Genomic DNA, 16120 nt, shown 5'->3' on the forward strand with positions numbered 1-16120 from the left:
TTTTTAAATATTTTGCCAGATTGACATGTGCCAATGAAATGAGATAGATTGCGAAGCATATTATATATATATATATATATATATATATGTATATCAGCTTTTTCGATTTTTATTTTTCCAAAATTTGGGGTACACTCTAGATTTTTTTTTTATGTCCACTCTAAGATTTCCACCAATAATTCTTTCGTTTAATATATTTTTGCAGATTAACCTTCACTGGCTTTTCTTGATTGATTTTGTTGATACTGAACCATGTTGTATAATTGCAGATCATGTTCGTTAAGACTGTATTTGCATCCAGCGCTCAGACTAACACAGTTTTCTAGAAGCAGTCTAGCAATGGCACAATGTCATATAGTGATGTGACTAAGCAGCAATTAAGAGTGAATGTGTTTGATATTCGAACACAAGTATAATGATACTCTATTTGTAATATTGTGCCCTACAATGAATCATCATCATCATCATCAGCCTGGTTACGCCCACTGCAGGGCAAAGGCCTCTCCCATACTTCTCCAACAACCCCGGTCATGTACTAATTGTGGCCATGCCGTCCCTGCAAACTTCTTAATCTCATCCGCCCACCTAACTTTCTGCAGCCCCCTGCTACGCTTCCCTTCCCTTGGGATCCAGTCCGTAACCCTTAATGACCATTGGTTATCTTCCCTCCTCATTACATGTCCTGCCCATGCCCATTTCTTTTTCTTGATTCTACAATGAATACTACAGAAATAATTTCGACAGAAACGATCTCAGGGTGACTGTTGATGTTAATGTGATTAGCAATGAAGCAGTGCAATGACACCATGTTGCGACCACCTGAAATGTGCCGTAAATGAGGTACAGCATTTACTCCAGCTGGGCTCTTCTCTCACGCTTTCCTCTGGACACACTGTGCCATCTAGCAAACAAGGTTGTCTGAATATATATCATGTGGGTTCAATTCCACCCAGCATCGGATAAATTTTTAACATTATTTTTTTAGTCACTGAAGAGCGGCACATACGCAGTAACCCAAGGTGTCGTGAAAGGGGTTAGTTGTAAAGCGGCACGTACCCAGTGTCGCATAACTTTGGTTGGTTTCGAACCCGATTACATAATGGTTGGTTTCGAACCCGATTACCTCAACACAGCAGCCTGATGCTCTGCCCATTAAACCATGGACTACCCAGCGACCCAAAATGGTGTCCAAGGACAACGGTTACAACTGGACACAAATAGATAGGTAGATAGATAGATAGGAAGTGTCCCAAGAATTCTAATAGCAATAATAAATGACTAGATATGACCCTGCATTACAATCAATGAACTTGCCCAGTTTATCCACTGTAGTGCCTGCAATGTGAAGATTGCAACGACCAGTGAGGCCAGGGCTCTCCCGACCTACTCTGCGTGCACTCTCTCTATACTTGTCACAATCATCTCGTCAGGAGGCAAATCCAACTCAAATAAGGAAAAAGTAAGGATTGCTTGGGTGGCAGGAGCTGACGCGTGATCTTGACCTTGGCAGGTGGCTCCTTGCATCAGAGCAGCTGCGTGCCCACAGCTTTGCAGCTGCCATCACAGTCCCTCTCGTAAATTTGCTTCCACTGAACTTTTTGTTTAAAACTGTATTTCGGACAAGAAAATTGGCATACTTCGCTTGCTCTCTCTTCTTTAACCAAGAGCACTGAACCCTACATACATATGTCTAATGGAGCACATAGTAAATAGTTAAAACTGGAAGTGCAAGGGCAAATCAAAGACATGTTTTTTTTTATACTGCATTCCACAGCAGAGCAGGACAATGATTAACAATGCCTGTTCTATTACTAATATTATAAATGTAGAGGAGAATAATCGAACATGCTCTTGCCTGTTGTACCACTTGTATAGAGGAGTCCATAGAGCATGTCAGGTGTTGGTGGCTGGTTGAATGATATAGATAAAACACACATTAATGAATTATATATACTAAGAAGGCTTGAAAGACCTCTATCAAAAGCAACTGTAATGTCTATTCCAGGAGCTAAATTTATTTTTAAATGCTATGTTGTTACGCACCAGTCTCATTTATGCAGAAGCATTTTCCTCATTATTCATTTTATTAAAGAGTCATTGCCTGAACAAACGAGAAGAATGGGGGTTAACCGAGGGGCCCGATTTTTATTAGTCATATCATAAGAAGCCAACAAACACTGACACCAAGGACAACATAGGGGAAATTACTTGTGCTTAATAAATGAAATAAAGAAACGATAAGTTAATGGAAATTAAAGTGGATGAAAAAACAACTTGCCGCAGGTGGGAACCGAACCCACAAAATGCGAACCGAACCCGCGAAATGTGAAGGTTGTGGGTTCGGTTCCCACCTGCGGCAAGTTGTTTTTTCATCCACTTTAATTTCCATTAACTTATCGTTTCTTTATTTCATTTATTAAGCACAAGTAATTTCCCCTATGTTGTCCTTGGTGTCAGTGTTTGTTGGCTTCTTATGATATGACTAATAAAAATCGGGCCCCTCGATTAACCCCCATTCTTCTCGTTTATTACATAACGAGGGTCTCGAATTCGGCAACATTGATGCCTTCAGGTAGCATATGTGGGTTTATTGACCAGTTGCCTTCACCCAAAAAGATCACGTTCTCGTGATGCCTGTGGCAAAAAGGACGTTCCACGTCCGCCGCCAAGGTCTGCGAGTAGTGGCACTGGCTAACACTCCCAGAGTTCTACTAGGACACATAAATACCCAAGAAAGTGGATGGGAAAACGGCGCCGCGGTAGCTCAATTGGTAGAGCATCGCAAGCGAAATGCGAAGGTTGTGGGTTCGGTTTCCACCTGCGGCAAGTTGTTTTTTCATCCACTTTAATTTCCATTAACTTATCGGTTCTTTATTTCATTTATTAAGCACAAGTAATTTCCCCTATGTTGTCCTTGGTGTCAGTGTTTGTTGGCTTCTTATGATTGCCTGAACAAGTTATTCTCGTAGTATTTACTATATTCACATTTAGTAATATTACCAGTACCCACATTTAACAATCAGCGTGAGATGGCAATCTTGACAGGAAAGTAGCGAGTTCAAAGTTTCGGGAAAGGAAACGCAAGCAAGACATATGACTATTATTGTATGGGGACAAGATATGCCCCAAAATGAGTAAACTGTTTTTTTTAAAGTGATGACAGTGGTATAACTGTGGAACATTCACTACTGAAATCTGTAAAGTGTTGCATCAGCTGTCTGGGGACACCATCTCCTGAAGACCAGCTAATATTCTTTCTACTGGAACCTTGTTATAGGCTAGATACAGCATTATGTAATTGACTGAAATCTGAGAAAGTGGATTGCTTTAAACACTAGGGAGCAGAATTTTGCATGCGGCTTTTGTTTACTGGTCATGATCATACTAAACAGAGCTGGTGCATTTATGCAGGAATTAAAGCTAACTGACCTGCCGACCAAATCTGCATTTGGACATGGATGCAGAAAAGTCCAGATTGCTTCAAATTGAGCTGTGGAACTTTAAACATACACATTTCAATGCTTCAGGGCAACTTAGCGCAGAAAAATAAAAAAATGGTTTCTCCTGCAGGTTAGGTATTATTGTTTTAGTTGCATTCAGTGTTTGTTAAGCATGATTGAAAATGCTTTGAATGCAGGTCATTTAATTACTTAGCAGGTCGCAGGAATTTTTTGGGGAATACTTTTTTCAACACCGTGCAGTACACCTACAATCCAGATTTTTGAATCGTTAACAAAGAAATGCTTACAATGGGCTCTTGGACAGACTTTGTACCAAGTTTCTGCAAGCAAAGAGAAACATTTATAAACAAACGAATGTCAGGAGCAACAATTACATGTTCTGGAATTATATTTCACACACATAAATATACTTACCATATAACAAAACATTTGACCATATGTTAATGTTTTCCTTTATGAATTTAATGCTTAACATAGCACAGCACGAGATGTGTTGCAATACAATATTTCTTGTTCTTGTTATATTGTCATCCACTGCCTTTACTGGATGATTCCAATAATATTAAGAAGCCACTGTTCGAACTAACAGGTCAATTAATGAATTTGTAACAGAAGCAGTATGTCACTTTTCCAGTACTGATGCATCAGTTTAGAAGTGGTTGTATGCAAATAAATATTAAGCACACATCTAATTACTGTATAGAAGGTAGGAATAATACCGAAAATTAGAAATTAAACAACCACAAAATAATGCAAGTCCCAGGAGGTAAGCTACCTAACCAAAAACATGGCCCTTGGTGTGAATGTTGAGCTTGTGCGAGTGCTACACAAAATAAGCAGATAGATAATATCCTTATTTCACCATATAAAATCAAACACACCATGCATTTCTACATGTGACTACTACATCAAGAACAGAGTACTTATATGACTACGTCTTGCAAGAGCCAAAGTGTCAACATGACCAGCATGTCAGTAAACAAACATACAAAATCAAGTGGCATGGTCTTTGGTGCCTTTGTTTCTCTTGTATAGTCACAGCAAAGTTATCAAGCACAGATGGGCAAGCAAGCAAAGCTCTCAATACAGCCCTTTGACCTACAGGTCACTTGGTGTCTACACTACAGCACTGGAGGCAATGAGACAAAAGTTGGCTGTGTACCTGAACAAACATTTTTTTCCCTGGGTAATCCCAAGGCGCTATGAAAGATTCTACAAAACTTCCGGCACACGAGACACCAAGTGCACTTAATGCAATGTTGGTCGAACAAATGTTCCTGTCTTGCATTGCTTTGATCAAAATGAAATTTGTTAGAATTCATTTAATGTTTTTTGAGTGGCCACAAGAAGAACCCACCCCTCCAAAAAAATAAATTTCAGTGAGGACCCTGAATACAGTGAACAGGCATTATAGAAAACATCACTACAACAAAAAATCACTGTTTCATCATAAGGGTGAAGCAATGAATGTGATAGCAAACTGTTGGAATATTACATGAAGTGTAAGGCTCGTATCTGTTGTGGCAATATGAACTGCACTAAACGTAAGCTGACTAAGTAAACATGCGTGGTGTGGCATGTGCAGACACATGAACAGAGAAAACTTCGTGATCACGAGCAGCATCAGTTAGAACTACAGGGTCTTGTCAGCATTGCCGCATTGTGTTGACCTCGCATTCCCATACTGCAGCATGCTCACAGCAGGCACGTTTTGTGCATCTGCTTCGTGCTTTTGAACTGCAGGGTTTTGTCAAAGTTGCTGCTTAGCTTCAGCCTCTTGTTCCCGCAGCGCCACATCTGGGTGCCTCCGGCATTGAGCTGCAGCGTGCACTGCACACGCAACAGAACATTGTTTTTGCATCCTAACTAACGGAGTGGTCATTGCGCATTTGTGGGCTCACTTTGCTTCATTGTGATTAGCATTTCAGGGGAGCTTCTCAGCCAGCATTCTGACAACACATGGGGGCATGTTTGCGCCATGTGAGGGATGTGGTGCTTTGCTGCGGAAACCATGCACCGGCAGGTACTATTCTAGCTACCGTACGTTGGCTACTATGTGTGGGAGAACGATGTCACAAGCCGATGGGGTCTGCATGGTCTGCATAGTGTGGGTAGGCTGTTTTACAATTTGTTCCAGCAAACAAAGTTGTCTAACCTGAGATGTTAGAATACAGCTTCTTCTGTGCACCAGTCTTTGGGATTGGAACATGAATAACGCCTAAACATCTATTGCCAGTTAACGTTAAAATTCTGACACAAAGCGAAATCTTAAAGTTAGTGTGAGTAATGTAATGTTCTTCAGAAAATATATTGAACTAAAGGAATCAGTATCTTTAGGTATAATTATTGACGATGGTGAAAAATCACACAGAGTGTTGATAAAACATGTCAAGCGTCTCATTGCACTGGCTTGCATGTGGGAAATAATTAAGGATGTTAAATTTCATTTACTGAGGCATGCGCCCACGGCCTAATGGTTAGAGGATCAAGCTGTTGTGCTAGGCGTCCTCTGTTCAAATCCTGTCATTGGACAATTTCATTTATATTTATTAATTAAAGGGCCCCTCTTAAGGTCTGGCCATTTGCAGCATGTCTGGCCATACATTGCACGATAATGATTGTGTCTGCAAAGTATTCCATCGCTACGCGCTGCGGAAAGATCTGAAATTTCAAAGTAAATGCCGTTTTTCCTTCTCTTCCGGCCACCGCGCTACAAGCCGGACGGTGATGCCATTGTGCCCCTGCGCCTACGTAATCGTGTACACAGTGTGACGTCGCTCGTGGTGACACACGACTTCGAGAATTATTTAAGACAACATCTGTTATCTGTGCAATCTGTTGCTTGAATTGACGAATTGAAGTTTAGAGAAATAATAAAACACACAAATGGAATGTCTGCGTGTTTCTTGTTTTATTTCGCACCGAAGCAAGAGAAATGTACCTCCGCTTCTTCTGCTTGTTCCCACGGTCGTGCAGTCACGTGTGCAGGTACCGAAACTATACCAGTTTCTACCGTGTTCCAGCGCATGATCATGTTCTGCAATCCGCTTATTCTGCCTCAGTATTCATGCAGCACTGAATTATACCACTAGTCATGTTTCCTTGTGCACAGCGCGCAAAATTGCGTGCTGCGCGATACGAGACTCGCAACAGCTCACGCACAATGGCGTCAGCAGAAGTGCGCCACGCAGCAAGAAAAGCCAGAAGAAAAAAAAAATGAAGGCGGGGGCCCGTGACGTATGCGCTACGCGATCCTCGAGGTCTGGTGTGGGAGAACGCAGGGAAGGAATTTCGCTTGCGGGGCAAGTGGAGAGGGAGTCTTGCTTGGCAATGGAGCCCGCCTGCTGAAATCATGGGTTTGCAACGCTGAAATATTTCTATCTCAGCTATTAATGAGCCGATTCGAAAAATTTTTGGGCCAGAATGGTCCCTAGAGGACACGTAACAACTTCCAGTGTATAGCCAAAATTTGCTATGGGGCCTGGTGAGGGGCCCTTTAAAGGGGCCCAATGCAAAATATTTTTTTCTCACTTTACGTTCACCCTAGAAAAATTATGGTAAGCTTTTTCGAAATAAGTCCCTAAGAAGAATTGAAATCTGCAATAAAAAAAAAAAAAGAAAACGACCCTGGGCGGTCGCATACGGTGAAAAAAATCGACCTTCAAAGGGTTAAAAAGCTCATCAAATCACACACAAATTGAGTCCACTACAGATGATTTCAACTGTGTGCCGCTGTGGCTGGCTCCTGGCTGGCGCTGTAGGTCACTTTCCCAGTTAAGCGACAGGTGATGCAACATGCTTGTCACCATTGTCATCAATCCATACCCAGCAACAGCTCCCTCAGATCTCCAAGGCTATGTTTTGTGAACTGCATGCACAAGAACAGATTAGGGGAGCCCAAATAACGTTATGGCCCCCATGTTCTTATGTATATTCCTGCAATTAGTTAGTTGCACCGACACTGACAGTGGAACATGCGGCCGATGTGGTGTGTCAATCAACTCACCAGCTGCAAAGGTTGAGCAAGCGAGATAAGCTGCAGCATTTTTTATCACCTTTGTTGTGTCAGGGCCCAGTTGTGTATGTTGGGGGACGTTCCTGTCGTAGCAACCAGACCTACACTTGTGAGCATACTGCCATGTCTTTGCTGTGTGGTAAATACTATAGACTAGCGGGCCTGAGGAGAGCTGGGCTAGTTGGTTCATTATGAATGGAATAGAGGAAAGCGCAAACTTCAAGCGGGTTGGATAGGAAGAGAGAGACACAGGATTGCATTACTGTCCAGGTACAGATCTCAGATTTGTTAACAACAATGTAAGAGTGCATGGCTGGAGATGTTATTTGTGCCTTCTACTGGCACGCATGCATTAGCAGTGAGATTATGTACCATGTGCTTAATTGAACGCACACTGAGCAGAGGTTCGTGCAGTGATAACACCGGTGTGCCAGTGGAAGGCGCAGATGATATTTCCGGCCATACGGTTGCACGTTGTTGTAAACAGATCTGAGGTCTGTACATCATATGTTCGGTGACATGGACTTTGCAGACGATGTAAATTTTGACTGCTGCGCAGTCGTCTGCGGTGCTGTCACCGACAATGATGCAGACGAGGAAGAGGAAGAATGGGTGTGGGCTTTGTTATCACAGGTGATAGTATGACTGAATCATGCACATTTGTTCTTCAGTTATGAAGAGAATAAGGAAGATGCTTTCCAACTCACACTAGCTTTTGAAGGTAAGCTTATGGCAATCGCTTCCAGTTAAACAAAGCAGACAACGATCATGGACTTCTTTCATAAATAAAAGATGATGGCTCTAGAGGTGCTCCTACTGCTTTCATCATTATAATATAACCTTCTGTTTATCCCTTTCGCTGGTTCAAATTTCATTTAATTTGAATTCAGTGAGCAGCGTCGTGAAATTCAAATTTGCCAGCCTTTACTGTAATATCGTTATGTGAAGGCACTGAAAGAAATGTCATTTTAAATCTACTGTCTGCGACATCTCAATTCTTGCAACTAAATGAGCCCAAGATTTTGTAAATCTAATGACAACTTTGCTAAAATAGATACACTGGACCCGTTGGTAAAAGCATGCACCAATACTTGCATGAACACGATATTGCACAACATTTTGGACACGTGCTTAAGTACATGGACATGGCTGCATACGCAAAAGCACATACAGTGCCCGAGCGTTACCTCGCTTTTTTATCAAACAAATAGTTCTTGCCCTTATGCAACAGAAGAACACTTAACAATTTAATAATCTTTTATGATAAAGAGAATCATGCCCCTACCCAGGTGCATGATCTCATGTGCACATGGCTAGCATGTCGTCTGACCTCATTTTATACAAGATAGTAAGCCCTTTTCCAACCCAGAGCAATGTCGCTCTGTGGCAAAAGAATGATTTCAGGTAAATTATTATTACTAAATATCAGCAGACTATTTTTCTTGTGATCTTGCACATGATGCTCCTTATGTATGATAATGAATGATGTTTCCTCACCAGGCAATCACTCCATAGCACCAACTCCACTCCTTTGCTGCGACATGCGGCGATAACATCCCGTGAAACGTCATCGGCACAGACAATAGTTTTGAGCGCTGGTAGTGAGTCCTTTCTGCTGAGGAAGTATTGCACTTTGTCCGCAGAGTCGCATACCAACAGAGAGCTTTCCACTGCAAGTAACAATCGTAACAAAAGAAAAGAAGGAAGCAAGCATGGTGTAAACTTCATGACCAGGATAAATGGCATATACAGTCAAATCAAACCGCAAGAAAGGAAGAAAGAAAGAAACTTAGAACAGAATGTTAAAAGAAAGGTATGTACCAAAGTACAAAGTTCTGTTTGGCAGTGGTTCCCAAGTAAAGATACTAACCAGTGCTTACAAGCATAGGTTGACATACCCACTCATGAGTACAGTGACTCACACTTGCTCCACACTCATTTCATAGGCATGATAGGCATGAGATGCAGCATTAGTAAGTGGCGAAGGGTGTGAGCGGCTGCGAGTATGAACGGGAGTGCGAGCCGATGAGTTTGCATAGACATGAATGTTAATGGGAGTGAGTGCCAGTTAATGTGAATACAAACGAAAGTAATTGACAGTGAGTTTGAGTGCGTGTGAGCACCAACATGAGGAACTATTGGTGAGCATGACTGGGCTTTGTAAGTGCATCAGTGCCGGTGAGTGGGATTTGATGTGAGTATGATCACTAGTGGGTGCCAGTAAATGTGAATGGAGGAGAATGTGAATGCGAGTGGATATTGAGCATGAGTAGGAACATGAGCGCGCAACAAACTTTGTTGCATTCATAATGCAAAATGTAACTTGTCTTGTGCACTTTTTTTGAAATGGTCAAGTGTTGTTTGATTACTAAGTGAATTGTTAGCATTGAAATTTGCTTGCTTTAATTGAATGTGACAGATAAAAACAAGTTAATTTCCTGTTCTTACATGAACAAAACTTCGTTGTTGTCACTTTTTTGTAACAGTGGCACAATTTTTGCAAGACAAAATGTTCTCCAAATCTGTATAAAGTTTTGGAGTTACAGCTACATATCTCAAATGCTGTAATGAGATGAACTTCTGTACTGTAAGTAGGTTGTTCCAGATTTTGATAAGCAATTAAGATGAGCCAAGCAGGTTGCTAGAACAGATGTCAGCACTTTGAAAGTTTCCATCTCGTGATCTCACGAGTATCTCACGAGTACAGTTATCTGTATAGCAACTAACCTTGCTGGAGAACAAATGTTGTGGCCTCGAGATCAGCATTGACTGTGACTGGGCAGGAAACCATGGAGTAGTGTGACAGGGAGTAGTTTGAGATGACATACTGCAAAAAGATGTATGCCATAAATCCCCACAAGCAGGTGTGAATAACCTGATATCTTCTAAAGCCTTTCACTTAACCAAAACTGATGGTGGTCTCCAGTGTTACCATCAAAGAGTTTCAAAAATGAACATTTGCAGATCACAGTTCAAAACTTCTCATACAACTGTATGGGAATAAAATTCTTTGAAAATGAAATGCTCAATTGGTTACTGTCCTTGTACTGTGATGGCATTCAAAAACAGGTTTGAACAAACTCAAATTTGCAGTCTTCAGCTGTGATTCATAATCACCTTAACAATGATGCTGTGTGGCATCCAAAAGCAAATGTCACAGGAACTTTGATCAAATATGATTTTTTGGTTGACGTGAACTTGCATTCCAACAATTTTGACTGTACCGCTAATAAATTATGCACAAAAGTTGGCAGGCAGGCTTGTCTGTTAAGCCCCAACTTGACTGTTTGGGTTTAAGATTTCGAAGCTGCTGTGTGGGCTTAGCATGAGCTCTGCTGTGTGGGCTCTGAACCTACTCTGTGCCCACAAGTTTGTCATTCTGGTTATTCCATCCCATCCACTGCCCTTGTCTGTTTTCGATCTCTCAGCACCCATTTCATTTATTTTAATAGACCATCGAGTATTTGTTGCACACATTATATGGCCAGCCCAGCTGCTCTTCTTCCTTTTGATCTTAACTAGAATGCATTCCAATTTTGTCTTTTAGGACACACTGCCATCTTCCGATCTGATTAACATTACGCATAGATATAAATGAGAAATTGAAAGAGGGCTGAGAGGTATTTGCATCAATGTGATTTGTATGTGCCAGTTAGCGTGGCACTGAGCTCTTCTAAGAAATGGTCCTGCATGTACACAGAGTGTAAAAATTTTCTGCACTGCCAAATTGCTTAGCAGAATTTTGAGGACAAACAGTTTTCCTGTTTGATGCAGTTGGTCTGCTTCATATGAAACCATAAGTGCTCTTAATTTTGTTATGAACTAATCTTTGGCACTTCTTGACAGGATTATTGATCTCTTTCCTTGCCCATAAATATGCAGGCGCTTGTCAAATTTATTGACCATGTTCAAGTTGGTGAAATAATCCTATTGATTATTGTCAAATAAAGGTTGATTGATGGGGCTTAATGTCCCAAAGCAACACAGAGGCTATGAAAAATGCCTTAGTGTAAGGCGCAGGATTAATTTGGATCACCTGGGGTTCTTTAACGTGCACCCAAAGTGTGGTACATCATCATTTTGCATTCTGCTTCCGTTAGCATGTGGATGCTGCAGCCAGGGGAGTATTCCGTGTGTGCCCACCTACTGGACATGTCCATTTCGTCTGCCGCTGAAGTGCTCATTGGCCGGGTGCACCTGTCTCATTCTGATGTGTACTCCAGCCCAGCCAATCAGAACTTCAGCAGCAGATTAAATGGAAATGTGCACTGGATGGACATTTACAGAGTATCCCCCACCCCAGTAATCAAATGTGTGACCACTTGTGCAGCAGTGCAATACCACAGCCACTAAGGTGGACGACGTAAAATAAGACTGCGACTGATATCTACTACACTAAGAACACACATCAAATAAAGGAACAGTATTTTCCGAGAAAAACTGTGTACCTGACAAAGTGTGGAGCAATTACTGTCACTACGTCGAAAAGGTAAAAGATTCAGCTTGTCCTTCGGCAGACACCATCTGAAGCGATGCTGCGAATACTTTTCTGGGAATATTATTGACTACACTGAGCCATCTGTGTATACATGTTTCCGGAATCTGTGCACGTTGTGAATGTGCTCCAAAGTTGCTTGCTTCAAAGCTTGCAATGGCGCTCCAGCTTTCTTTCTGACTCCTGGAATTGTCAGTTGCACTTGCGGCCGGTGCAGACACCACAATGGATCTGACAATCGTGAAGCGGGCGTAAATTCTGATGGCAAGTACTACTGATGTCTTACAATAGTTTTAGCAAAAGTTGAAAGTGGCCTTTTTGCTGGCAAGCAAGCAAGATGGTGTGAGGGAATCCGAGTCAGACTCAACAACAACAACAGCGCTGCTGCTGCAGTCATCATCCCGGCACAATCTGAGGAAATCAAATTAAGAACTTCATGTGTGACCACATCGACGGGTGCAGAACTCGCGGCGCTCCGTGCTGCACTTGATTTCATTAAGCAGAAACCACCGCAACAATGGACAGTCTTCAGTGACTCCAAGGCAGCCCTTCAGTGCATACGAAGCCCAATGCGCCACGGACCCAATGAACAACTGGCCTCAGAAATTCGGCACATATATCATCAAAGCTATGATAAGGGACACAACATAATCTTTCAGTGGCTTCCAGGACATTGTAACATCAGCGGGAATGACCAAGCCGACGAAGCCGCCCGATCGGCACATGAAAGTGGTCAACGAGTCTTCATTCCGCTTTCGCGAACAGACGCTGCGGCTGGGCTGCGATTGATGTCCCGTGAGTGTACTTTGCCCCTGTGGGACTCAAATGTTTTCACCATGTGTCGGTTGCGTTCGTTGTCTCCGGACATACGGATGCACCTCCCGCCTGGATTACCACGACGTGAACAGACCATGCTTTACCGTCTGTGGCTAGGCGTTGCGTTTACAAACGCCTATGCTTTCCTCATAGGAATGGCCAACAGCCCCACGTGCGACACATGTAACATCGACGAGACGCTCGCACACATTATCTGTGTCTGCCCGCGATACAATGCTGAGAGACAAGTGATGTGCAGGGTACTTGACCAGCTGGACAATCGTCCACTTTCAGAACTAAAAGCTTTAGGCCAATGCTCCGAAAGAACATCCGTGTTGAAGGCCTTATTCGCGCTATTAACGTTCTTGCGGTCTACGGGGCTTCACGACACTCTAAGAATGCCGCCCCCTACCGTTCTGTAGTGTACGCGCTTTGTTCGTGCTTGTCTCCCTTTCTTTCTATCTCCCCCTTCCACTCTGTCTCTCTTTTTATCCGTCTTAACCCTTCCCCCTGCGCAGGGTAGCCAACCGGAACTACCTCTGGTTAACCTCCCTGCCTTTCTCTGCATTATTTTCTCTCTCTCTATTGACTACACCAAAAGCAAGACTTCAAGTGAAGAACTTTATTATGCCTGTACCTCAAGGCCCGTCTTGCAGTTGATCATGATGATGCTCTCATGAGGAACTTGTCCCAGGGACAGCAGTCCAGAGCCAAACATTTGGGATTTCTCCAGGAGCTGCACTCAGAGGAAGAAAGCAAGAGCCAGTTGCACGGAACAGAATGATTTCAAATCAGCACTAAATGCAAGCATTGAATCAATCTACACTGCTTGATTACCTTTTTGGAAAACCTTGCAACAAAAAACCTTGCAAAAATTGCAACTGGAGGGGCCACACAATGTTCCTGCAATTCAAATCTCACGCAGTTTGAATTGTAGGGCCAGTGTACTGTGCTGCCGTGATCACACAACAAGCAAGTTTTCTTGGCAAATTCAGCTCTGAAGTATGGAAAAAATTGTGCACACCTAAACTAAACAAGCACTGACTGCTATTTAGATACTACAAAAAACACAACATGGATGTCATTAAATCCAATGGCATCTTCATTTTCCCCCTTTCCCAACCCTACATTTATGAAATGTAGGGTTGACACAGACCTTTTTCCCTTTTTGTTCTTTTTTCCACATCATGTGTGATGATGAAATGTTGCCTTTGCTTCCTATACCAATGATGCCTAGGAAAGAGTGAAACAAGCCCTTCTTGCCAAGGTAATACAATTTCAAGAATGGGAATACTCTATTTTTTGTCCTCACAGCAGATGGCAATATGTGATTCCTGTGCCAGTGTTCATGGCTGCAACCTCTTACCATTGGTCGAATCAAAGCAAAAAATTATAATTTGAATCTTCAAGGGGTGTACGGTAGAGCGATTAAAAGACAGGACAAAAGAAGACACACAGGGACACACACAGCGCTGTGTGTGTCCCTGTATGTCTTCTTTTGTCCCGTCTTTTAATCACTCTATCGTACACCCCTTGAAGATGCATTACCAACAAGCCCACATTGCAACCCTCATGAACTTTATAATTTGAACACAGGAATCTTAAATCAGTAGTCCATCAAAATTGATGTTTGTCTTTAATGTTCCTTAAACATGTGCACAGGAAAGATGCTGTAAACGTTCATGATTATAAGACAACCACTTTCGTTTTGATATTCAAGAAAACAAAAGACAATGTGACATTTATCAACCACAATGGTGGTGTTACTCCACAGGAAACAATTGTGTGACATCTAATACATCTGCAGCATGTTTATGCATGTGATTCTGAGCATGGCTATTTGTCTGCTACCTGTATGCAAGAAAAACGAAAGTGAAAGAAATCTCTGAAAAGTCATGCTACCATAAGACTTCAATGCGAATTAAAAATTAAAAAAAAGTGCGGCTTCTGAAGCCCAACTGGCCACAAAACCTCTAACATTGTTTTAAATTATAACTACTTTTTAAATTACCTATATACATAGTGAAAGAGAAAAGACCTAATAGAAATTGAATCATGAAGACACCTCAGCATTAGGTAAATCACATTGTGCCTCCTTTTGAATTAACCAAGCAAGCAATACTGGCCACAATCACTGTTTAAGTTGCAGTAATTTAAGAAATAATCCAGCACAAAAAATTATTACTGAGGCATGCCTTAAATGTGCATAGCCACTAATATAATAAAATTTCATGTCATAGCAAATATGTGAAGAAACTTTCAAACTGTCCTTTTCGCACTAAGCTGCTACATGTATATTACAACTTCATTCTGATACTAACCTCCTCATAGCTTATCCAGTGAAGTTCTTTCAAGTCTTTACTCCAGTAGCCACATGCTTTCTTGTTTCCTGGAAAAGTGATAACATTAACACCTTGGACACCAATTGCACATGCATAGTTCATTTGCTGCGCAATGTTATGCTACTAACAATGGGGAAGAGTTGAGATCTTTATCAAAAAGAATGAGAATAATGCAAACAGTCTCCACTGTTGCAAATTATCTCAAGCTGATGACACACTCATGCAGAATTTATGTTGTTGCCCTGGCAGATAAGATATAGATGGGACATGTGGCATCGTGAATCAAGCCCTTCTTTCTAAAGACAACTGCGCTTATCAGAAGAGGGGAATACTACTGCTTGCATTTACAGCTCTGTCACATATTCTGTGCTCCCAAACCAGTTTGAGCACATGGAACACAAACAGTACTTTTCTGACAGGGTGATATTAGCTCAGCAGAAGGCTTGACTAAAGTCCTTAGATAAGATTTTGAAAGCAATGCATCCTGAATAGAATGTGCAGAATAGACTGGGCAGATAAGTGTGAAATGAGTTGTGACACAAAAGGCAATAGAAGTTGCCACAGAACTTTCATATCCTGGCTTCATGTTTCCAGAGCCTGCACCTTCATCAAGTTGAGCATTATCTGGCTAATATAAATTATTTGCATGGTGTGTCATGTGGCTTGCCACTTCACCAATATGAACTTTTACCTTTCCCAAATCATTAACAACTCTTAAATGGAGACTGACTGATATTCTTGAAAACGAACTATACCACTCGTTTCTAGAAAGGGGCGCCAACTATGTTGAAGAGAGTGTAGTGGAGATTACTATATTTTTTTCTTTTATGGCAACACATTAATATTAGTGGTGGGCATATAGAAATATACGTGACAGTCACTGGTCAGCCAGTTAGGTACTCATTTTTTATTCTGTGCAACTTTCTGATTATTCACTTTAGAGCCATGTTGCAAATGCAGAAGTGAAGTCTGTAAGAGCCTAAGGCATGCT

The 16120-nt window shown here is 41.8% G+C and overlaps 1 protein-coding gene across 1 annotated transcript in view; it reads right to left on the reverse strand.

Annotated features, from left to right (window-relative positions):
* LOC142571651 (long-chain-fatty-acid--CoA ligase 5-like) overlaps positions 1-16120 on the reverse strand; it is a 93317-nt gene that overhangs the window by 35453 nt on the left and 41744 nt on the right. Inside the window, exons 3-8 of the mRNA XM_075680171.1 lie at positions 15109-15176; positions 13425-13523; positions 10204-10303; positions 8974-9146; positions 3749-3781; positions 1856-1907 (exon numbers count right to left, since the gene is read on the reverse strand). Of these exons, the coding sequence (XP_075536286.1) occupies positions 1856-1907; positions 3749-3781; positions 8974-9146; positions 10204-10303; positions 13425-13523; positions 15109-15176 (525 nt within the window). The remainder of the gene's footprint in view (positions 1-1855; positions 1908-3748; positions 3782-8973; positions 9147-10203; positions 10304-13424; positions 13524-15108; positions 15177-16120) is intronic.

The sequence above is a fragment of the Dermacentor variabilis genome, chromosome 2 (genome assembly GCF_050947875.1).
Source record: "Dermacentor variabilis isolate Ectoservices chromosome 2, ASM5094787v1, whole genome shotgun sequence".
Classification (NCBI taxonomy): domain Eukaryota; kingdom Metazoa; phylum Arthropoda; class Arachnida; order Ixodida; family Ixodidae; genus Dermacentor; species Dermacentor variabilis.